Source organism: Physeter macrocephalus, chromosome 3 (genome assembly GCF_002837175.3).
Source record: "Physeter macrocephalus isolate SW-GA chromosome 3, ASM283717v5, whole genome shotgun sequence".
Classification (NCBI taxonomy): Eukaryota; Metazoa; Chordata; class Mammalia; order Artiodactyla; family Physeteridae; genus Physeter; species Physeter macrocephalus.
In genome coordinates this window covers 18,861,964-18,884,443 of record NC_041216.1, presented here as the reverse complement: position 1 = coordinate 18,884,443, position 22,480 = coordinate 18,861,964, and the positions used below count along the sequence as shown (strand labels likewise).

The 22,480-nt window shown below is 53.7% G+C and overlaps 2 protein-coding genes across 2 annotated transcripts in view; one reads left to right on the top strand and one right to left on the bottom strand.

Moving 5' to 3' along the window:
* Positions 1–1,643: 1,643 nt before the first annotated feature.
* LOC114485977 (uncharacterized) lies at positions 1,644–10,940 on the bottom strand. Its single transcript, XM_028488054.2, has 2 exons — positions 10,146–10,940; positions 1,644–2,848 (listed from the first exon to the last, which is right to left on the bottom strand). The coding sequence occupies exons 1-2, from the start codon at positions 10,938–10,940 to the stop codon at positions 2,435–2,437; spliced, it is 1,209 nt and encodes a 402-aa protein (XP_028343855.1). The 3' UTR covers positions 1,644–2,434.
* A 9,067-nt stretch (positions 10,941–20,007) lies between these two features.
* The window catches only part of LOC102985795 (aflatoxin B1 aldehyde reductase member 2), a 7,224-nt gene continuing 4,751 nt past the window's right edge, over positions 20,008–22,480 (top strand). The window contains exon 1 of the mRNA XM_028488053.1: positions 20,008–20,035. Within this exon, the coding sequence (XP_028343854.1) occupies positions 20,008–20,035 (28 nt within the window). The remainder of the gene's footprint in view (positions 20,036–22,480) is intronic.

Below are 22,480 nucleotides of genomic sequence, written 5' to 3'. Positions count from 1 at the left end.
TTGAGCGTTCGGATAATGCACACAGAATGCCCAGCACTCGGCAGGTGGTCGGTTGGTGGTCCCTGCTGTTATAGCTCCTGGCCATCCAGCCCCCGGCCTCTGGCTGAGGGCCAGGAAGGGCTATTTATTCCCACTGTTCTTCCACCTTCCTCCTCCTCTTCAGCCCCGGCCCAGATCCCACAGCCTGACTCTGGTTCCCCAACTCCTGGCTGTGGGCGCTGGGTAGGGCCCCACCCCAGCTCCCAGGCGGCTGCACTGCGTCTCCTGGAGCGAAAGGGATAGCTCAGCGCCAGGAATGGTGTTCCTCTGCCCTGGACTTCCTTGGGCCTAGAAGGGAACCAGCTGATGGGGACAGAACAAGCCCTTGCCCACCTCCTGGCCTTTCCTGGGATCAGTGAGGGAAGTGGGGGTGGTGGCCACTGGGTCAGCAGAGTTGTAGAGCTGTCCCTGGTGTGGGCTGGTGCCCTCGGGCAGGCAGGTGGACCCTGGCAGAGGGACCTGCTTCTTTCTGAGGGGGGAACTCTTGGTTCCCAAAGTTTACCTGCTTTAGGTTTCTTTTTTTTTTTCTTTTTTTTCTTTTTTTTTGTGGTATGCGGGCCTCCCTCTGTTGTGGCCTCTCCCGTTGCGGAGCACAGGCTCCGGACGCGCAGGCTCAGCGGCCATGGCTCACGGGCCCGGCCGCCCCGCGGCACGCGTTATCCTCCCTTTCCTTGGCGCGAACCCGGTTCCCCTGCATCGGCAGGCGGACGCGCAACCACTGCGCCACCAGGGAAGCCCCTAGGTTTCTTTTTAGTCTGAGGTTTTCTTACCCTGCTTCCCACCTCCAAGTTCCATCAACCCAAACTCCCAGGGGCCTCCACGGGCGGCTGGAGCTCTCCTTGGTGCTGAGAAGACTCAATTCTGGCCATGCCACTGGCTGTAGAGGGGCCATGGTGCTTATTGGGCTCCCCCTCTACCCCCAGGCCTGCCCCAGTGGGCTCTCAATAAACACTAGCTGAGGTGGTGACCGTGGTGTGAACTGAATTCGCTTGAGGGGCCACTCGGGCTGGAGAAGCAGCTGGTGAAGTGGGAAGAGGCTCTGGGTGCAGGTGTCCTGGGTTCTGGTCCAGACTCTGCCCTGAATTTGCTTTGGGACCTCAGCAACGTCATTTCCTCTCTCGGGGCCTCAGTTTTCCATGGGTGACGTGAGCTGTTTGGATTAACAGCAGTAGGAGTTCTGTAAATATTTTTTGAAAGAACAAACAAATACACATACCCCTGAAGACCAATTTGGCTCCAACACTCTAATTCCCCTGCCTCTCCCCACTCCTTGCTGCCTCCCTTGAGCTTGTCAATGTCTTCTCTGCCTGGGCCTTGGTTTCCCCATCTGCACGATGCGGGGGGGATTATCTCTGGCCCGCGCATTCAGAGACAGTGGGAGGACCAAAGGGGATGGTTCCAGGGATGCAGATACAGGGGCTAAGAGCTTGGGCTCTAGAGGCCGACTGACCGAAGTCTGAGACTGACCGTCTGTGTGATCTTGGGCAGCTTACCTAACCTCTCTGGGTCTGCAAGGGAAAATGAAGATAATAATAGTACCTACCTCATAGGGTTGTTGTGAGGGTCAAGTGAGACAATCCATGTAAGCACCCTGTACACAGTAAATACCTAATAAATGGTAGCTGTTATTATTATTTATTATTAGAATCATCACACCTCTGTTTCTGCTAAAGGAAATCCTTTCCCCATCTAATTCATTCTCGTCACAGGCCCAGTCCCAGTCCACACTGCCTGCGGATCCAGCATTTTTTCACCACGTTCTGTAACATTTTTTCACCACGTTCTGTAATTGTTCTGTAACAATGATATCCAGGGCCACTGCGTGGCATAACTTTGGGGGGCGCCCTTCACATCACGTCTTTCCGATGCTTCCCCTGTAGTTGTGCGGTGCACAGCCTGTACAGCTGCCTGTGGCAGATCTCATCGGATCTCCCAAGAGCAGAGAGAATAAGCTGCCTGCCCCACTTGTACCTGCTCTGTAGGTGTGGCAGTGGTGCCTGTGGGCTGGCAGGCAGCCCTGGAGAATGGGTTGGCAGACACCAGGCTTTTGAGGCTGGGGAGTGTGGCTGGGTGGGAGCCTGAGGCTCCACAGAGCTCCCGAGTCACCTGACGGGCAACCAGACCCTACAGCTCTGACCCGAAGCCCAGGGGGCCCACGGCTGGTCGAGTCCTGGGGCTCTATACTGTGCTTGGTTGACTCTGCAGAGCTCTAGCCTTGCTTCCTTGGGGAGGGGACGGTGTCTTCTTACAATCCCCCTCCTTCCAGTACTAATGTCTTCAATTTAGGAAAGACAGTGGTAGAAATTCTGCATCTCCAGAGCTCATGTGAGGGACCCGGTGGAGTGGGGTAAGAGAGCACTGCATATAGAAATCTGGGAGAATGACTCTTCCGGGGTCAGTCCAGCTCTGGGCAGGACCCCTGTGTCTCGCTGGCACAGTCGGGGCAGCCCAGTGGGTTGGGGCCCATGCCATGGCTGCAGACAGGGGGGCTCTCAGCAAGGCTGGCAGCAGCAGGAAGAGAGGCCCCTTCAGACTGGTCCAGTCCCACTGGCACTTGGGCTTGGCTGGGGTCAAGAGATGTGGCTGCTTTGGGGGTGTCTCCCAAAGGGGATGTGGGACCTTGGGTTTGCCCGTCCTGGTTGGTGGTCTTATCTGATGAGGAGGGGGCTGCTGCCTGGCGAGGCTCCTCTTGGGGCGGGCTGCCTGGGGCCAGCAAGAGCCCCTTCTCGTCCCAGCTCGGCTTGGTGTGGATGCCCACGGCCTTCAGGATGACGTCCATCTGCCTGGCGTAGTCCAAGTGGCCGCTGACCTGCAGGAGGACAGTGAGTGAGGACCACGGGTGGTAGGCAGAGCCCAGTCCTCCCCAGGGCTCCTGGGCCTCTCCCTCAGCATCTTCACCAACCATTCACCAATGCCATGACTCCAGCCCTCAATGATTCTCAAGTCCAGAGTGGGTGGGAAGCCTCTGAGTTCAAAGGCTGCTCTAAAATTTATTAAATAAAGACGAAGGAAGCTTCTCTACAGAATCTGGGTCCTCTGGGGGAAGGAAAGATCCTCCTGATACAGTTGGAGTGGAAGTTCCCATTCTCTGCCTGCAGCTTTACGTTACAGTGGAAGGGCTCTGTGGATCACCAGCTGTGGGACCTTGGACAAGCCCCTGTACGCCTCTAACCCCCATTTGCCTCAGCTGTAAAATGGGGACAGTAAGAGTAGTTACATCAGAGGGTTGCTGTGAGGGTTCCTCCAGGAAAAAGCCCCCAAATCTAAAATAGAACTATGGCTAGAAAGATTGCCAGGTACTTTCTACGATTCACTCTCCCCCTTTCCCTTAGTCATAAGAACTCTAGTTTATAGCTGGGTACAATCTCCAGCCTCCCTTGTTGCTAAGTGTACTACGGTGATGAGTCCTGGCCAATGAGATGAAGCAGCAGTGTTATGCAGCGCTCCTTGGAATCCTCTTTAAAAGGGGGAGTGCTTCGCTTTTCCCCCTATTTCCTCTTTCTTGCTGGCTGGAATTCAGACAGGATGGCCAGCGCTGTGGTAGCCACCATGAGCCATGAGTTGGCTCACTAAGGATGGCAGAGTAGCAAGACAGGGAACTTTGGCCCCTGAAGGCTATGGAGCCACCAGCCCTGAACTGCCTCTACTGGCCTTTGCCTATGGGACAGCATCACCTCTTGCGTGTTTAAGCCACTTCATCTGGGCCTTTGTTATGGATGGAATCTTCACCAAGACAAGGGTCAAGAACTCAGAAGTGCCCACCCCCTTCTTGAGAGAAGAGAGACTCCCCTATTTTTGTGTTGGCATATATCAGTGACTGAAAAATAGGGGTGTGATTGGAGTACCTGATACCTAACTGTGAAAATGGACAACGGTCGACACACAGTAGGTCCTAAATACATTGTAGGAAATGAGTTTATTGAATATACTCCTTTGACAGGTACTGGCTGCTAATTGGAGATGAAGAAATTGAGGCAGAGAGGTAAAGTGACCTGCCCAAGGTCCCCCAGGTGTCAGAGCTGGGGTCTGAATCCAGGCCTGTTCACTTCATAGAAAATCGGGTGTGTGGTGGGGAAGACTTTAAAAATCATTTTCATTTTACAGACGAGAAAAGAGAAACCCAGAGAGGGGTGGTGGTTTGCTTAACGACACACAGAACGTGAAAAGCACAGCCGTGTGCTGTGCTTGAGATGCTGAGAGCGGAGGCTGCTTCGCTCAAATCTCCTCCCTGAGATGGAGCCTTGCGCTCTCCCCAGCCAGCCTAGGGTGCCTGCTTTAGTGCCAAAGGCAAGCACAAGACAGAACAGTCGGGGCTTCCCTGGTGGCGCAGTGGTTGAGAGTCCGCCTGCCGATGCAGGGGACACGGGTTCGTGCCCCGGTCCGGGAAGATCCCACATGCCGCGGAGCCTGCGCGTCCGGAGCCTGTGCTCCGCAACGGGAGAGGCCACAACAGTGAGAGGCCCGCGTACCACAGAAAAAAAAAAAAAAAAAAAAAAAAAAGACAGAACAGTCCTTCAAGGCTGAAGAGGAAGGTTTTTGTCTAAAAAGGAGACAGGAAAGCGCTGGGGAGCTTAGGAAGCAACACAAAGGCTCGGCTGGTAACACCTGCATTTCCATTCGAATCACAAATCACACTGGGTTATTCCAATGACGTTGCAAGATCACAAAAGACAGTTCCCTGTACAGTTTTGTTATTGTCTCATAACCTGCTTACTTCTTGTTCTTTTCTTTACAACCACTTTTAAAGAGTGTTCAGTGAAAACACACACATGTATACACACAGAAGAGGCTTTTCAGATCCCTGGGTTCAGGTGGAGGTCAAGGTAGGGCAGCATCTTTCCATAGCGGGTGGACATTAGTGGCTGCATGGCGCTAGAAAGAACCTAAGTTTGGAATCAGAGACATGGGGGTTCCAGACTTGGCTCTATCGCTTTCTAGTAACTGGGTGAGTCTGTACAACGTCCTGAAACCCAGCTTCCCCATCTGTAAAATGAGGATCATGATACCTCACACCTTGAATGTCTGGTATGAGAGTTCCAAGGGCCTGGGACTTTGTGGGAACTATTCTGTTCCATATATGACCCCAAACACTTTTATAGGGACATTACACAATTAGGGTTAGTGATATCCATCGCATGGGGTTGGTGGGAAGAAATAATACAAACCACAAGGCACAGCACCTGGTACACAGTAGGTGCGCCATAAATATGAGTTCCTTTTAATATAATTTTCTTGGAAGGAGGGATAGAAGGTAGGGAGTGAGCTAGGCAGATCCATTCGGGAACCCAAAATGGCTGCTGAAGCTCTAGCCATCACATCTGAATCCAGGCCAGCAGAAACCTAGACCCACAGGGACAGACAAGGATGGTCTCCCTATACCTTTTTAATGTTGGTGAAGGGCTGGTACTAGGGCTGGGTGGAGGCAGGCGGGACAGGAAGTGAGGGAGGTGTTTACGGCTACTGGCTACAGCTGACGCGCAGGCTCAGCGGCCATGGCTCACGGGCCCAGCCGCTCCGCGGCATGTGGGATCCTCCCAGACCGGGGCGCGAACCCGGTTCCCCTGCATCGGCAGGCGGACGCGCAACCACTGCGCCACCAGGGAAGCCCCCTCCCTATACCTTTTTAATGTTGGTGAAGGGCTGGTACTAGGGCTGGGTGGAGGCAGGCGGGACAGGAAGTGAGGGAGGTGTTTACGGCTACTGGCTACAGCTGATTGCAGATGGAAATTCCACTGTGCAGCTGCCCTAGAATGCACAGCTCTGGACCTTCTTGGCTACAGGTTGATCTAGGTCTCAGCCAACCCTAGTCCCTGATCTGCCATTCTGCAAAGACCCAGAGGCAGAACTGGCTGGCAGAGTTCCAATTTTACAGGTAGCCAGAGGGATGGGAGAGCAGGAGTGAGGTGGATGGGAAAAGAATCCCTTCTGAGCAGTGGAACATTCTGGCGTGGCTGATGTTGGATAAAGATTTCAGCCCAAGACCATCTCCCTGGCTGTCTAGATTGAAATCTGCCACCTGTCTGGATATGCTCGATGTCCCTGGTGCTGAGAAGCCTCCCTCACCTCCCCACGCTGGTTACGGGCCCTTTCTGGGGCTCCCCTGCAACAGCACTCACTACACACCATCGTCTTCATCTGCCTGCATCTGTCTGTGTTCTGAGAGACCGTGTGAGCTGAGGAAGTGCACACCTCTAACTCACCTCTACTCCCCACATACAGCCCTGTACACTGTAGGTGCTGAGGGTAACCAGATCCACACAGGATGAATGGGCCTCAGCACTCCTGGTTTCCTGCCTTGCAAGACACCTTGACTTGCCCAAACCAAAGCTGCTGCCACCTGTCTCTGCCTGGTCAACAATTTCCAAGACTATCAGGTCCCCTGGGGTTCCTTTACCTCTTAGGCCTCAGTTTCCGCCTCTGTAAAATGGGGCTAATAAAGATACGTACGCCATACACCACGTGGGCTGGTTGTTGAGGATTCAACGAGATAATACACGTCACAGGCTTATTGGCCTAGAGTTGGAGGTCACTGACTGGAAGCCACAGAGATGCGTGAATGCAGGGTGAATGCACTGTTTAAGAGCCCAGGCTCTGAGGTAGGTTCCCTAGTTCATCTGGCTCTGCCACTCACATGCAGTGTCCCTTCCTGCGGCCTCAGTTTCTATACCTGTACAATGGGGTTATTATCCCTACTTCATGGGACAGCTATGGGGATCAAGTGACATAAGGTCTGTAAACCATGCAGAGCTGTGTCTGGCACGCTGGCTATTGTTGTTATTATTGTTATAATTACTGAATGTCTATTGTGTGCCAAGCCCTGTGCTAAGCTCTAGAAGCCAGCTGGCGTATTTTTGGGACACCAAGACTCCAGAGACCCTGGGCTGGGTCTCTGCCCCCACAAGAAACCTCATGACGTGGCCCCCGGGGTGGCAGAAACCCCCACCCGCTGCAACCCAGTCCCCACACAGGAGAGCCTGAAACGCTGGCAGGCAGCCTGGCCTTTGTCTGCTCCGTTCACCAGAGATGCCCTCTGCCTGTGACAGGGCCTGCCCCTGGCTCACTCCTGCTCTGGCTTGTCCTGAGATCAGGAGCCACCGCAGACCACGTTTGTGTCCGGTGGCTGACGCTGGGATGGTGCCCAGAGGGCTCTGCCCACGTCAGCCCAGCAGGGAGAGGGAAATCCTCCTGTAGAAGGTCCTGTAGGTTTCTGCTCCGAGCACAGGGCAGCCAGTGCTTCGCAACAGCAGTCATGAGGACTCTTGCCAGCAACCTCTCTTCCAGCAAGAATTTTCAAGGAAAAGAGGAGGGCAGCACAAAGGCAATGCTAATTACCTCTAATTACCCAGAAGAGGAGAGCACTGCTTTTTGTGATGTGCTCCTAATGCGATAAAGAGCTATGGTTAGGCAGGAGCTGGGAAGCTGCCATGAAGGCAGTCTGAGTGGGGAGAGGAGTCTCTGAAGCTGTGGTCCCAGAGGCAGAACTGAAGGTGGACACAGGGGCAGGAGACGCGGAAACCAGCATTAGACGAGGGCCTACTGTGCACCAACCATCTCGCATGTGCCCTGGCAGATAGGTGATATCTCTTGTTTCTAGGATGAGGAAACCGAGGCACAGAGAGGTTCAGTCACCGGCCTAAGGTCACACAGCCAGTATACCAGTGGCAGAGCCCGGATTCTAAGCCAGGCCTCTCTGGCACCAAAGGCTGTGCTCTTCCCACTGTATCCTATTCAGGGGCTTCCCAGGGCAGAAACTATCTTTCAGGGGCTTTGTAGCATTTAAAGGAAATTTTCATTCGAAAGGAACGTTCAGCCATTCCTTTTCACATTTGATTCTTGTGGCAGAGGAAGACCCCTGGAGTGGTGAGGCATCAAGTCACTTCTCCCCTTCACCCCATCAGGGTACAGGGACCTCAAACAGGACAGAGACCCCTGGACACGGGCCAGGAGGCATCACTGAGTCCTGCTGTTTCCTGGTCTTGTTACCCAGCTTTCCTCACTCCCACAGGGAGGTGGACAGCACAGGCTCTGGACCTGGTTTCAGAGACCAGATCTATGACTCTCTGGCTACACTGAATCTATTCTCTCAAGCCTCAGTTTTCCAGGGTGTGACTTGGGGATGCCCAGTACCTACTGTACGGGATTGCTGTGAAGTTGACATCACGTGAAGCAGGTCTGTCAGGGATAAAGATGATCTAAAGAGATGGCTCTAGGGGTTGAAGTTCATGTCTGTCCTGGGAAGACTGCCTCTTGAATTAGGAGTGATAAGTTTCATGGGTGGATGAGTCTAGAAACTCTTCTTATTCTTGGACCAATAGCAACCCCCAAAGCTGCCGGTCAGGAAGGCACGGGACTGCTTCACTCGTGTTGTCTGGTGGGTCAGGACTTGTGAGCTAGGGCCCTGGGAGTTTGGGGGAGTGAAGATACAAGCCAGGACAAGTTGGCCCCAGTGACATGGTGGCAGTCTGGGTAGGAGGCCCAGGGGACCTCGGGGCAAGGTGATGGCCCACGAGCTTCAGTGGCAGCAGTGCCTGATAACGTTCTGGTTTTAAGTTTTTGTGCTAGAATCCCCCTGTGCTCTCTTCAACCCTCAGTCAAGTTTCAATAAGCATGCAACCCAGCATTGGCTGTGCTGGTGGGGGTGGGTCAGGGTGCCCGGCTTCCCCTACCACGAGGTGCAGTGTGTGCGTGTGTGTGCGCGCACGCGTGTGTGCGTGCGTGTCGTTGGGCCAGGCTGCTGTTGAAGCTGAAGGGAGAAGCCAGGGTCCTCCGGGGTGCCCCTCCCCAAGGGAGTCTTCAGATGCCCAGGGAGGGGCCTGGAATGTCTGCTTTCATGCAGGATGGTGCGGCTGACTCAAATTACTTATGTGGTACCTGGGGAAACTGGGTTACGCTCAGGAAATGCTTGGTACTTGATAAATGGCAGCCGGCAATGTAATAACTGGAAAACAAAGTTCCTGTTCTCGTGAACCTTGCAACACGGGAATTTTCACTGGCTGCGTTTGCTTGGGGACATAACTGCAGCTCATTATTCTCACCCTCCTGGCAGCTGGCACCTCTCCCACTGGTTCTCACATCTACCCAACCGGGAGCGATGCCCATTGGCTTCCGTCCTGCTGGGCACGAGTCCTGCTCAGCCATGTTCCTGCTCTGTGACCCTGGGCAAGTCCCTTAGCCTCTCAAAGCCTCAGTGTCCTCATCTGTACAGTGGGGATACGGATACTGCAAAAGGTTTAGGGCAGAGCTGGGCATCAAGTGAGTGTCCGCACATGAAGCTATTATTAACTCCCTGTGACAGACATGTGGTGGGTGGACGAGGTTTCTCCAAGCCCAAAAGATGGCTCTAGAAACTCAAATTAGGTTTGTGTAGCTGCTGGGGTGGGCCCCCTCGCATTCCATTCCCAGCAAGAATCCTTTTCATTGTCTGCCCTGCCTAGTCTGAGATGTGTAAGAATCCTTGGGGCGTATGTTTAAAATGCAGACTTTCAGGCTCCACTTCCTAGAGACTGATTTAGGAGGTCTGGGCAGTGGGGCTCTGGGATCTGCATTTAAAATAAACTCTCCAGATGCTTCCAAGGTGGGGGACCTTGGAACACACTTTCCCTGCTCTGTATTCCACGGTTTCACAGCCTGGAAACTGGGTGTTTCTGCTCTGGTCCAGCCTGAATGCCTCCACTTGTGTCCTCTGGTTGTTTTGGTTACTTCCAGGAGAAACAGACTGTCTTGACTAGTAATCTCGGCTGGGGGAGCGAGTGGAGGTAGTGGGGGGAGGCGTAGTGGGAGGGCAGTGATACGGGGGCAAGAGCATGGGCTCTGGAGGTTCAAATCCAGGCTATTAGTTGCTAGTTGTGTGATGGGAACTTTTCTAAGTCTCAGTTTCCTAATCTGTGAAATGGGGATAACAGTGCCCGCCCCAGAGGCCTGGGGACAATGCCCCAGCACAAGGATGGTGCCCGTGAGCAGGAGTTACCTCTTCCCAAGTGAATTCTCATGATCTCCCTCCTCTGGGGTGGACTGAGCCCGTGCCAGTGTCCCTGGGACCTGGGTTGCTGGGCTGGAGTAACGAAGTGCCCACCCCTCCAGCCCCAGGAGGGACAGGTGATACTCACCACGGAGGACAGGTCCACGTTCTCCACCCTCTTGTCCTGCAGCAGCACGGGCTGTAGGCCGGCCACTCGGAGCTTCACGGAGGACGTGCGGTACACAAAGCTCAAGAGCCAGTCCCCACTGTGGAAAGAGAGGACGGAGTGAGAAGGGGTGGACGTCAGCCTCAGGAGGGCCCTGCCTGGCCCCGGGGGAGCCTGGTGGGACGGGAGCTTCTGTGGGAAGCCGGGGCCCCGCTGCACCCATGTATGATGGTGGGAGCTGCAGCCACTGGCACTTGGGGAGCATTGCCCAGGGCGTGGCAGCGCCAGGGAGGCTGCTTTGTTTCCTGCTGTGCCCCCAGAGCAGAGAACAGCGCTGGCCTGGCGGGCAATAGACGAATATCTGTCGAGTGAGTGAATGAGGAAGCTGGATGAAGTTCTCCACAGTCTGCATGTGGCTGGGGGAGCTGCTCTCAGCTGGGGAGGGTTTCCAGTTCCCAGGGTGGGGGATGCAGGCTGGTCCAGGGCTCCCTGGGAGACGAAAGAAAGGCAGCAGGGCGTCTGCCTGGGGGAGAGGACCACAGGGAGCTGGGGCCACCATGCTCCGTGGCTTGGAACTCTGGGTCTGGGGCCCCCACCTGTCTTTGAGCTGGAGGGACCAGCTGTGCCTTCTGAGACAGGCCTGGCCCAGCCTGCAGCTCTCCCTGCCCTCAGCCACCTAGGAGGTGAGTGCGGCCCCCCGAGGCAGGTCACAGCCCTGGAACACTCCTCCACTCTCATGGCTGCTGTGAACACCACGCCCTGCACCCTGCCCCCCATCCAGACATAAACCCTGCACTCTGGTGAGAAGAGAACCCTGGACACTCTGTGGCCCGATTCTTCAGGTACCCCGAGCACTGTCCACGGGAGACGTGGTCTGCGGGGTCCACGGGACAGCCTTGCCCCTCGAACCCCTGCGCCCTGTCCGGGGTGAGGCTGGGCCCCTCCCTCAGCAAGTCCATGCACGTGGACGCCTCTGTTCCCCCTCTGCCTCCAGGACTGAGACCCCACTTAGCATACTGGGCGTCTTTTGTTTAGACCGAGTCCGACTCCGGTTGCAGGGCCATTTGAGCCCATCGTTTTTGTGCACTTGTGTGAAAGAAGGGCCCTCCCTCCCCGCCGTGTGCGTGTGCCGGGAATGGGCTGAGAGTCAGGAGTCCCCAGCCCGCCCGCGTGACCCTCTGGGCCCACAGGCGAGGCCCCAAAGCTGTCTGGGACCCAGGGTGTTGTGGGCTCTCCAGGCCTGGCCCTCTGGGATCTCTGGCCGCATGGGTGCCTGCGTGGTTACCACCCTGGAAGCCTCTAGAAGGCTGGGGTCCAGAGTTGAGGGGCTCTTAACAGACCTTCCTGCCGTGCCCCACCCTGAGCTCACCAGCCTGTGACTCCTTCTCTGAATCGTCCACCAGGTCCCTCGAGCAGAAGCCAGCAAAGCCATGTCCTAGGCCTCCCTTCACCCGATGGCCAACTTGTCATGGAATCCTGCAGGTTTGTACTACCTGCCCCTACTCCCCACTCCCCCAAAACCCATCCCTTCTGCTCCAGCCCTGAGATCAGGCAACTCCACGCCCAGCCCCCCATGGACAAATGGAACAGCCTCCTCCTCGCTCCTGGCCTCACCTCTCTCAAGCCACTGGGGTCTTCCTTCAACTCACATCCGACCATGGCCCTCTCCTCTCAGAAGCCAACCTTGACTCTCCACTACCCACAGGCCTTCTCTTCTAGAAAATTCCCTAACTGCCAGAGGGCAATGTTTGCACGTCCCAATGGTTATCCTAATATTGAAGGCCCGAGAAACACCGTCCCTCAGAATGATGGCTAAGGGGAGAAGAAAGGAGACTGACTCAAGTTGTTTTATTAACTAATCGTGAGGCTTACATGCATCCAATACGGGGTGTGAGGGAGGCCCCTATACGGTTCTGACACAGAAAGCAAAGGAGCAAAGTCAGCATTGTTCCTTCCCAATGATCCGTCCGAATCATGACAACACTCTACTTACAATGTTAAATGCACTTATTCATACACATGTAGGGGCAGGACAGGAACATGTGTTAGAAGGTTCCACATCCTCGAAACTGTGCTAAGCAAACCACAGGGCCTTTGCTGGCATTCCAGAGCCTCTGCACCCAGCATCTGCCTCTTTTGCCTGGGGTGGGCCACGAGCCCACCCTCAGGACCACACAGAGCCAGTCCCACCCTGTCAGTTACCAGCTGTGTGACCTTGGGCAAGTTGCTTGACCCCTCTGAGCCTCAGTCTCCTCGCTGTAACTTACCTTCCGGGGCGGGCAGGAGCGTGCACAGAGATGGCACATCGTGTATCCAGTGCTCAAACACGTGAGTGCTCAGGAGGCACTGGGTACGATGATACCTCCCTCTCTGGGCCTTCGTGGGCAGTGTGGCCTCTCTCCTGCTCGGCCTACTCTTCCAGGCTCTGAGGGGCTCCTATCCATCTTTTCAAAATTCAGCTTGCATGTCACCTCTCCAGGGAGTGCCCCGGAGCCCTTCCACTTGATAGTATTAATCCTTTGTCCCTCATGTGACTAGTGTATGCTCCTTTTGTGACCTTTGCTACATGTCCTCCGTGTGTCCGCTCCTGGGTCTTTTCTTTTTCTGGGCAGAGAGCTTGTTGAGGGCAGGACTGTGCCTTAGTGCTGCATCCTGTATCCTGAGCAGAATCAGGAACTCCCTTGGGGGTGGGGGGTGGGTGTGCCCAGCAAGCCAGGCGCCAATGGCCCTCCAGGCCAGGTGGATGCATACAACCGAACCGTGATTCACACCGCATGACCTGTTGAAGGGTGTGCCGTGGCTGCTCACAGGCCTGGGACCACTTGTGGGCAGGGGTCCTCCCCACTCCTTCTACCATTATCCCCACCCCACACGGCACTGGAGCAGAGACCACACAGGGAGTCGCCCGGGGGCTCAGAACAAAACCCTCTCATTGCAGATATCCCAACTATCAGGGAGACAGTCTCACCTGAGTTCACATCCTGGCTCTGTTGTGTGACCTTGGTGAGGCACTTGACCCTCTCTGAGCTTCAGTTTCCTCACAGTATAATAGGGAGCCGCACCACTCGCCCGGTTGGCTTCCAGGGGGTTCGTGAAAGCCCAAGCAAGTTAACAAACTTGCAAAGAGCTTTATTAATGTACTTTATAAATTTATAAACGTATATTGTTTGGTAGTGTTGGCCTGAGGCTCCCTCCACCCCCTCATTCCACTCCCAGTCTTTAAGTAGGTTTACGGCAACTAAAACACCTTTGGGGGCCAAGAATATGAATTCCTGGTCGGTGCTTAATTTAATCAAGAAATTACAGTTATTGTTTTGGTCTGTGCATTCCTTCCCTCTTCTCTTCTTCCTCCTCCTCTCCCCCTTCTCCTTTTTCTCTCTGGAGAGATGCTCAGGATCTCACAAAATAATGGAAAACCAAACTTATTAGCCTCAGGTTCTCAGCAGAACAGATGGGTTTAATAAGATTTTGCTGCTTTCATATTGCACACATGCAATTTTAATTCTTTCCCTTTGCTGTTTATGAAAGCATCAAAAAAATCGTGTGCTGTGAATATGCCCAGTAATAATAATTATAACCGCTATTGCTTATTGGGCACCTATAAAGTGCCAGCCTTCATCCTACATAATCTCATTTAATCTCCCCAGAACCCCTGTGCAGGAGGGACTGTTATTTCCATCTTATAGGTAGGAATACTGAGCTTCAGATTTGTTTGTCCAAAGCCACCTGAGTGGTAAATGGTGGAGCCAAGATTTTAACTGAGGACTGTCTGACATCAATGCTGTGGCCATTCCTTCTCTTTTCTTGTTTTTAATTAATTAATTAAGTAATTTTAAAAGATTTTTATTGGAGCAGAGTTGATCTACAATTTGTGTTAGTTTCTGCTGTACGGAAAAGTGAATCAGTTACACATATACATATATCTACTCTTTTTTAGATTCTTCTCCCATACAGGCCATTACAGAGTATTGAGTAGAGTTCCCTGTGCTATACAGTAGGTCCTTATTAGTTATCTATTTTGTCTAGAGTAGTGTGTATATGTCAATCCCAATCTCCCAATTTATCCCTCCCCCCACCCCTTACCCACTGGTAACCGTAAGTTTATTTTCTACATCTATAACTCTATTTCTGTTTTGTAGATAAATTCATTTGTACCCCTTTTTTAGATTCCACATATAAGCAATATCTTCATTCAGTATGACAATCTCTAGGTCCATCTACGTTGCTGCAAATGGCATTACTTCATTCTTTTTTATGGCTGAGTAATACTCCATTGTATGTATGTACCACATCTTCTTTATCCATTCTTCTGCTGATGAACATTTAGGTTGCTTCCACGTCCTGGCTACTGTAAATAGCGCTGCTATGGACATTAGGATGCTCTTTTCTTATTTTTTAAACTGTCCTTACTTAAAAAATTAAAGTCTCTTTTATAAATAAATAAATAAATAAATAAATAAATATACACACACATATAACTGAATCACTTTGCTGTATACCTGAAACTAACACAATGTTGTAAATCAACTACATATACAGGATGAATGGGCCTCAGCACTCCTGGTTTCCTGCCTTGCAAGACACCTTGACTTGCCCAAACCAAAGCTGCTGCCACCTGTCTCTGCCTGGTCAACAATTTCCAAGACTATCAGGTCCCCTGGGGTTCCTTTACCTCTTAGGCCTCAGTTTCCGCCTCTGTAAAATGGGGCTAATAAAGATACGTACGCCATACACCACGTGGGCTGGTTGTTGAGGATTCAACGAGATAATACACGTCACAGGCTTATTGGCCTAGAGTTGGAGGTCACTGACTGGAAGCCACAGAGATGCGTGAATGCAGGGTGAATGCACTGTTTAAGAGCCCAGGCTCTGAGGTAGGTTCCCTAGTTCATCTGGCTCTGCCACTCACATGCAGTGTCCCTTCCTGCGGCCTCAGTTTCTATACCTGTACAATGGGGTTATTATCCCTACTTCATGGGACAGCTATGGGGATCAAGTGACATAAGGTCTGTAAACCATGCAGAGCTGTGTCTGGCACGCTGGCTATTGTTGTTAGTATTGTTATAATTACTGAATGTCTATTGTGTGCCAAGCCCTGTGCTAAGCTCTAGAAGCCAGCTGGCGTATTTTTGGGACACCAAGACTCCAGAGACCCTGGGCTGGGTCTCTGCCCCCACAAGAAACCTCATGACGTGGCCCCCGGGGTGGCAGAAACCCCCACCCGCTGCAACCCAGTCCCCACACAGGAGAGCCTGAAACGCTGGCAGGCAGCCTGGCCTTTGTCTGCTCCGTTCACCAGAGATGCCCTCTGCCTGTGACAGGGCCTGCCCCTGGCTCACTCCTGCTCTGGCTTGTCCTGAGATCAGGAGCCACCGCAGACCACGTTTGTGTCCGGTGGCTGACGCTGGGATGGTGCCCAGAGGGCTCTGCCCACGTCAGCCCAGCAGGGAGAAGGAAATCCTCCTGTAGAAGGTCCTGTAGGTTTCTGCTCCGAGCACAGGGCAGCCAGTGCTTCGCAACAGCAGTCATGAGGACTCTTGCCAGCAACCTCTCTTCCAGCAAGAATTTTCAAGGAAAAGAGGAGGGCAGCACAAAGGCAATGCTAATTACCTCTAATTACCCAGAAGAGGAGAGCACTGCTTTTTGTGATGTGCTCCTAATGCGATAAAGAGCTATGGTTAGGCAGGAGCTGGGAAGCTGCCATGAAGGCAGTCTGAGTGGGGAGAGGAGTCTCTGAAGCTGTGGTCCCAGAGGCAGAACTGAAGGTGGACACAGGGGCAGGAGACGCGGAAACCAGCATTAGACGAGGGCCTACTGTGCACCAACCATCTCGCATGTGCCCTGGCAGATAGGTGATATCTCTTGTTTCTAGGATGAGGAAACCGAGGCACAGAGAGGTTCAGTCACCGGCCTAAGGTCACACAGCCAGTATACCAGTGGCAGAGCCCGGATTCTAAGCCAGGCCTCTCTGGCACCAAAGGCTGTGCTCTTCCCACTGTATCCTATTCAGGGGCTTCCCAGGGCAGAAACTATCTTTCAGGGGCTTTGTAGCATTTAAAGGAAATTTTCATTCGAAAGGAACGTTCAGCCATTCCTTTTCACATTTGATTCTTGTGGCAGAGGAAGACCCCTGGAGTGGTGAGGCATCAAGTCACTTCTCCCCTTCACCCCATCAGGGTACAGGGACCTCAAACAGGACAGAGACCCCTGGACACGGGCCAGGAGGCATCACTGAGTCCTGCTGTTTCCTGGTCTTGTTACCCAGCTTTCCTCACTCCCACAGGGAGGTGGACAGCACAGGCTCTGGACCTGGTTTCAGAGACCAGATCTATGACTCTCTGGCTACACTGAATCTATTCTCTCAAGCCTCAGTTTTCCAGGGTGTGACTTGGGGATGCCCAGTACCTACTGTACGGGATTGCTGTGAAGTTGACATCACGTGAAGCAGGTCTGTCAGGGATAAAGATGATCTAAAGAGATGGCTCTAGGGGTTGAAGTTCATGTCTGTCCTGGGAAGACTGCCTCTTGAATTAGGAGTGATAAGTTTCATGGGTGGATGAGTCTAGAAACTCTTCTTATTCTTGGACCAATAGCAACCCCCAAAGCTGCCGGTCAGGAAGGCACGGGACTGCTTCACTCGTGTTGTCTGGTGGGTCAGGACTTGTGAGCTAGGGCCCTGGGAGTTTGGGGGAGTGAAGATACAAGCCAGGACAAGTTGGCCCCAGTGACATGGTGGCAGTCTGGGTAGGAGGCCCAGGGGACCTCGGGGCAAGGTGATGGCCCACGAGCTTCAGTGGCAGCAGTGCCTGATAACGTTCTGGTTTTAAGTTTTTGTGCTAGAATCCCCCTGTGCTCTCTTCAACCCTCAGTCAAGTTTCAATAAGCATGCAACCCAGCATTGGCTGTGCTGGTGGGGGTGGGTCAGGGTGCCCGGCTTCCCCTACCACGAGGTGCAGTGTGTGCGTGTGTGTGCGTGCGTGCGTGTCGTTGGGCCAGGCTGCTGTTGAAGCTGAAGGGAGAAGCCAGGGTCCTCCGGGGTGCCCCTCCCCAAGGGAGTCTTCAGATGCCCAGGGAGGGGCCTGGAATGTCTGCTTTCATGCAGGATGGTGCGGCTGACTCAAATTACTTATGTGGTACCTGGGGAAACTGGGTTACGCTCAGGAAATGCTTGGTACTTGATAAATGGCAGCCGGCAATGTAATAACTGGAAAACAAAGTTCCTGTTCTCGTGAACCTTGCAACACGGGAATTTTCACTGGCTGCGTTTGCTTGGGGACATAACTGCAGCTCATTATTCTCACCCTCCTGGCAGCTGGCACCTCTCCCACTGGTTCTCACATCTACCCAACCGGGAGCGATGCCCATTGGCTTCCGTCCTGCTGGGCATGAGTCCTGCTCAGCCATGTTCCTGCTCTGTGACCCTGGGCAAGTCCCTTAGCCTCTCAAAGCCTCAGTGTCCTCATCTGTACAGTGGGGATACGGATACTGCAAAAGGTTTAGGGCAGAGCTGGGCATCAAGTGAGTGTCCGCACATGAAGCTATTATTAACTCCCTGTGACAGACATGTGGTGGGTGGACGAGGTTTCTCCAAGCCCAAAAGATGGCTCTAGAAACTCAAATTAGGTTTGTGTAGCTGCTGGGGTGGGCCCCCTCGCATTCCATTCCCAGCAAGAATCCTTTTCATTGTCTGCCCTGCCTAGTCTGAGATGTGTAAGAATCCTTGGGGCGTATGTTTAAAATGCAGACTTTCAGGCTCCACTTCCTAGAGACTGATTTAGGAGGTCTGGGCAGTGGGGCTCTGGGATCTGCATTTAAAATAAACTCTCCAGATGCTTCCAAGGTGGGGGACCTTGGAACACACTTTCCCTGCTCTGTATTCCACGGTTTCACAGCCTGGAAACTGGGTGTTTCTGCTCTGGTCCAGCCTGAATGCCTCCACTTGTGTCCTCTGGTTGTTTTGGTTACTTCCAGGAGAAACAGACTGTCTTGACTAGTAATCTCGGCTGGGGGAGCAAGTGGAGGTAGTGGGGGGAGGCGTAGTGGGAGGGCAGTGATACGGGGGCAAGAGCATGGGCTCTGGAGGTTCAAATCCAGGCTATTAGTTGCTAGTTGTGTGATGGGAACTTTTCTAAGTCTCAGTTTCCTAATCTGTGAAATGGGGATAACAGTGCCCGCCCCAGAGGCCTGGGGACAATGCCCCAGCACAAGGATGGTGCCCGTGAGCAGGAGTTACCTCTTCCCAAGTGAATTCTCATGATCTCCCTCCTCTGGGGTGGACTGAGCCCGTGCCAGTGTCCCTGGGACCTGGGTTGCTGGGCTGGAGTAACGAAGTGCCCACCCCTCCAGCCCCAGGAGGGACAGGTGATACTCACCACGGAGGACAGGTCCACGTTCTCCACCCTCTTGTCCTGCAGCAGCACGGGCTGTAGGCCGGCCACTCGGAGCTTCACGGAGGACGTGCGGTACACAAAGCTCAAGAGCCAGTCCCCACTGTGGAAAGAGAGGACGGAGTGAGAAGGGGTGGACGTCAGCCTCAGGAGGGCCCTGCCTGGCCCCGGGGGAGCCTGGTGGGACGGGAGCTTCTGTGGGAAGCCGGGGCCCCGCTGCACCCATGTATGATGGTGGGAGCTGCAGCCACTGGCACTTGGGGAGCATTGCCCAGGGCGTGGCAGCGCCAGGGAGGCTGCTTTGTTTCCTGCTGTGCCCCCAGAGCGGAGAACAGCGCTGGCCTGGCGGGCAATAGACGAATATCTGTCGAGTGAGTGAATGAGGAAGCTGGATGAAGTTCTCCACAGTCTGCATGTGGCTGGGGGAGCTGCTCTCAGCTGGGGAGGGTTTCCAGTTCCCAGGGTGGGGGATGCAGGCTGGTCCAGGGCTCCCTGGGAGACGAAAGAAAGGCAGCAGGGCGTCTGCCTGGGGGAGAGGACCACAGGGAGCTGGGGCCACCATGCTCCGTGGCTTGGAACTCTGGGTCTGGGGCCCCCACCTGTCTTTGAGCTGGAGGGACCAGCTGTGCCTTCTGAGACAGGCCTGGCCCAGCCTGCAGCTCTCCCTGCCCTCAGCCACCTAGGAGGTGAGTGCGGCCCCCCGAGGCAGGTCACAGCCCTGGAACACTCCTCCACTCTCATGGCTGCTGTGAACACCACGCCCTGCACCCTGCCCCCCATCCAGACATAAACCCTGCACTCTGGTGAGAAGAGAACCCTGGACACTCTGTGGCCCGATTCTTCAGGTACCCCGAGCACTGTCCACGGGAGACGTGGTCTGCGGGGTCCACGGGACAGCCTTGCCCCTCGAACCCCTGCGCCCTGTCCGGGGTGAGGCTGGGCCCCTCCCTCAGCAAGTCCATGCACGTGGACGCCTCTGTTCCCCCTCTGCCTCCAGGACTGAGACCCCACTTAGCATACTGGGCGTCTTTTGTTTAGACCGAGTCCGACTCCGGTTGCAGGGCCATTTGAGCCCATCGTTTTTGTGCACTTGTGTGAAAGAAGGGCCCTCCCTCCCCGCCGTGTGCGTGTGCCGGGAATGGGCTGAGAGTCAGGAGTCCCCAGCCCGCCCGCGTGACCCTCTGGGCCCACAGGCGAGGCCCCAAAGCTGTCTGGGACCCAGGGTGTTGTGGGCTCTCCAGGCCTGGCCCTCTGGGATCTCTGGCCGCATGGGTGCCTGCGTGGTTACCACCCTGGAAGCCTCTAGAAGGCTGGGGTCCAGAGTTGAGGGGCTCTTAACAGACCTTCCTGCCGTGCCCCACCCTGAGCTCACCAGCCTGTGACTCCTTCTCTGAATCGTCCACCAGGTCCCTCGAGCAGAAGCCAGCAAAGCCATGTCCTAGGCCTCCCTTCACCCGATGGCCAACTTGTCATGGAATCCTGCAGGTTTGTACTACCTGCCCCTACTCCCCACTCCCCCAAAACCCATCCCTTCTGCTCCAGCCCTGAGATCAGGCAACTCCACGCCCAGCCCCCCATGGACAAATGGAACAGCCTCCTCCTCGCTCCTGGCCTCACCTCTCTCAAGCCACTGGGGTCTTCCTTCAACTCACATCCGACCATGGCCCTCTCCTCTCAGAAGCCAACCTTGACTCTCCACTACCCACAGGCCTTCTCTTCTAGAAAATTCCCTAACTGCCAGAGGGCAATGTTTGCACGTCCCAATGGTTATCCTAATATTGAAGGCCCGAGAAACACCGTCCCTCAGAATGATGGCTAAGGGGAGAAGAAAGGAGACTGACTCAAGTTGTTTTATTAACTAATCGTGAGGCTTACATGCATCCAATACGGGGTGTGAGGGAGGCCCCTATACGGTTCTGACACAGAAAGCAAAGGAGCAAAGTCAGCATTGTTCCTTCCCAATGATCCGTCCGAATCATGACAACACTCTACTTACAATGTTAAATGCACTTATTCATACACATGTAGGGGCAGGACAGGAACATGTGTTAGAAGGTTCCACATCCTCGAAACTGTGCTAAGCAAACCACAGGGCCTTTGCTGGCATTCCAGAGCCTCTGCACCCAGCATCTGCCTCTTTTGCCTGGGGTGGGCCACGAGCCCACCCTCAGGACCACACAGAGCCAGTCCCACCCTGTCAGTTACCAGCTGTGTGACCTTGGGCAAGTTGCTTGACCCCTCTGAGCCTCAGTCTCCTCGCTGTAACTTACCTTCCGGGGCGGGCAGGAGCGTGCACAGAGATGGCACATCGTGTATCCAGTGCTCAAACACGTGAGTGCTCAGGAGGCACTGGGTACGATGATACCTCCCTCTCTGGGCCTTCGTGGGCAGTGTGGCCTCTCTCCTGCTCGGCCTACTCTTCCAGGCTCTGAGGGGCTCCTATCCATCTTTTCAAAATTCAGCTTGCATGTCACCTCTCCAGGGAGTGCCCCGGAGCCCTTCCACTTGATAGTATTAATCCTTTGTCCCTCATGTGACTAGTGTATGCTCCTTTTGTGACCTTTGCTACATGTCCTCCGTGTGTCCGCTCCTGGGTCTTTTCTTTTTCTGGGCAGAGAGCTTGTTGAGGGCAGGACTGTGCCTTAGTGCTGCATCCTGTATCCTGAGCAGAATCAGGAACTCCCTTGGGGGTGGGGGGTGGGTGTGCCCAGCAAGCCAGGCGCCAATGGCCCTCCAGGCCAGGTGGATGCATACAACCGAACCGTGATTCACACCGCATGACCTGTTGAAGGGTGTGCCGTGGCTGCTCACAGGCCTGGGACCACTTGTGGGCAGGGGTCCTCCCCACTCCTTCTACCATTATCCCCACCCCACACGGCACTGGAGCAGAGACCACACAGGGAGTCGCCCGGGGGCTCAGAACAAAACCCTCTCATTGCAGATATCCCAACTATCAGGGAGACAGTCTCACCTGAGTTCACATCCTGGCTCTGTTGTGTGACCTTGGTGAGGCACTTGACCCTCTCTGAGCTTCAGTTTCCTCACAGTATAATAGGGAGCCGCACCACTCGCCCGGTTGGCTTCCAGGGGGTTCGTGAAAGCCCAAGCAAGTTAACAAACTTGCAAAGAGCTTTATTAATGTACTTTATAAATTTATAAACGTATATTGTTTGGTAGTGTTGGCCTGAGGCTCCCTCCACCCCCTCATTCCACTCCCAGTCTTTAAGTAGGTTTACGGCAACTAAAACACCTTTGGGGGCCAAGAATATGAATTCCTGGTCGGTGCTTAATTTAATCAAGAAATTACAGTTATTGTTTTGGTCTGTGCATTCCTTCCCTCTTCTCTTCTTCCTCCTCCTCTCCCCCTTCTCCTTTTTCTCTCTGGAGAGATGCTCAGGATCTCACAAAATAATGGAAAACCAAACTTATTAGCCTCAGGTTCTCAGCAGAACAGATGGGTTTAATAAGATTTTGCTGCTTTCATATTGCACACATGCAATTTTAATTCTTTCCCTTTGCTGTTTATGAAAGCATCAAAAAAATCGTGTGCTGTGAATATGCCCAGTAATAATAATTATAACCGCTATTGCTTATTGGGCACCTATAAAGTGCCAGCCTTCATCCTACATAATCTCATTTAATCTCCCCAGAACCCCTGTGCAGGAGGGACTGTTATTTCCATCTTATAGGTAGGAATACTGAGCTTCAGATTTGTTTGTCCAAAGCCACCTGAGTGGTAAATGGTGGAGCCAAGATTTTAACTGAGGACTGTCTGACATCAATGCTGTGGCCATTCCTTCTCTTTTCTTGTTTTTAATTAATTAATTAAGTAATTTTAAAAGATTTTTATTGGAGCAGAGTTGATCTACAATTTGTGTTAGTTTCTGCTGTACGGAAAAGTGAATCAGTTACACATATACATATATCTAC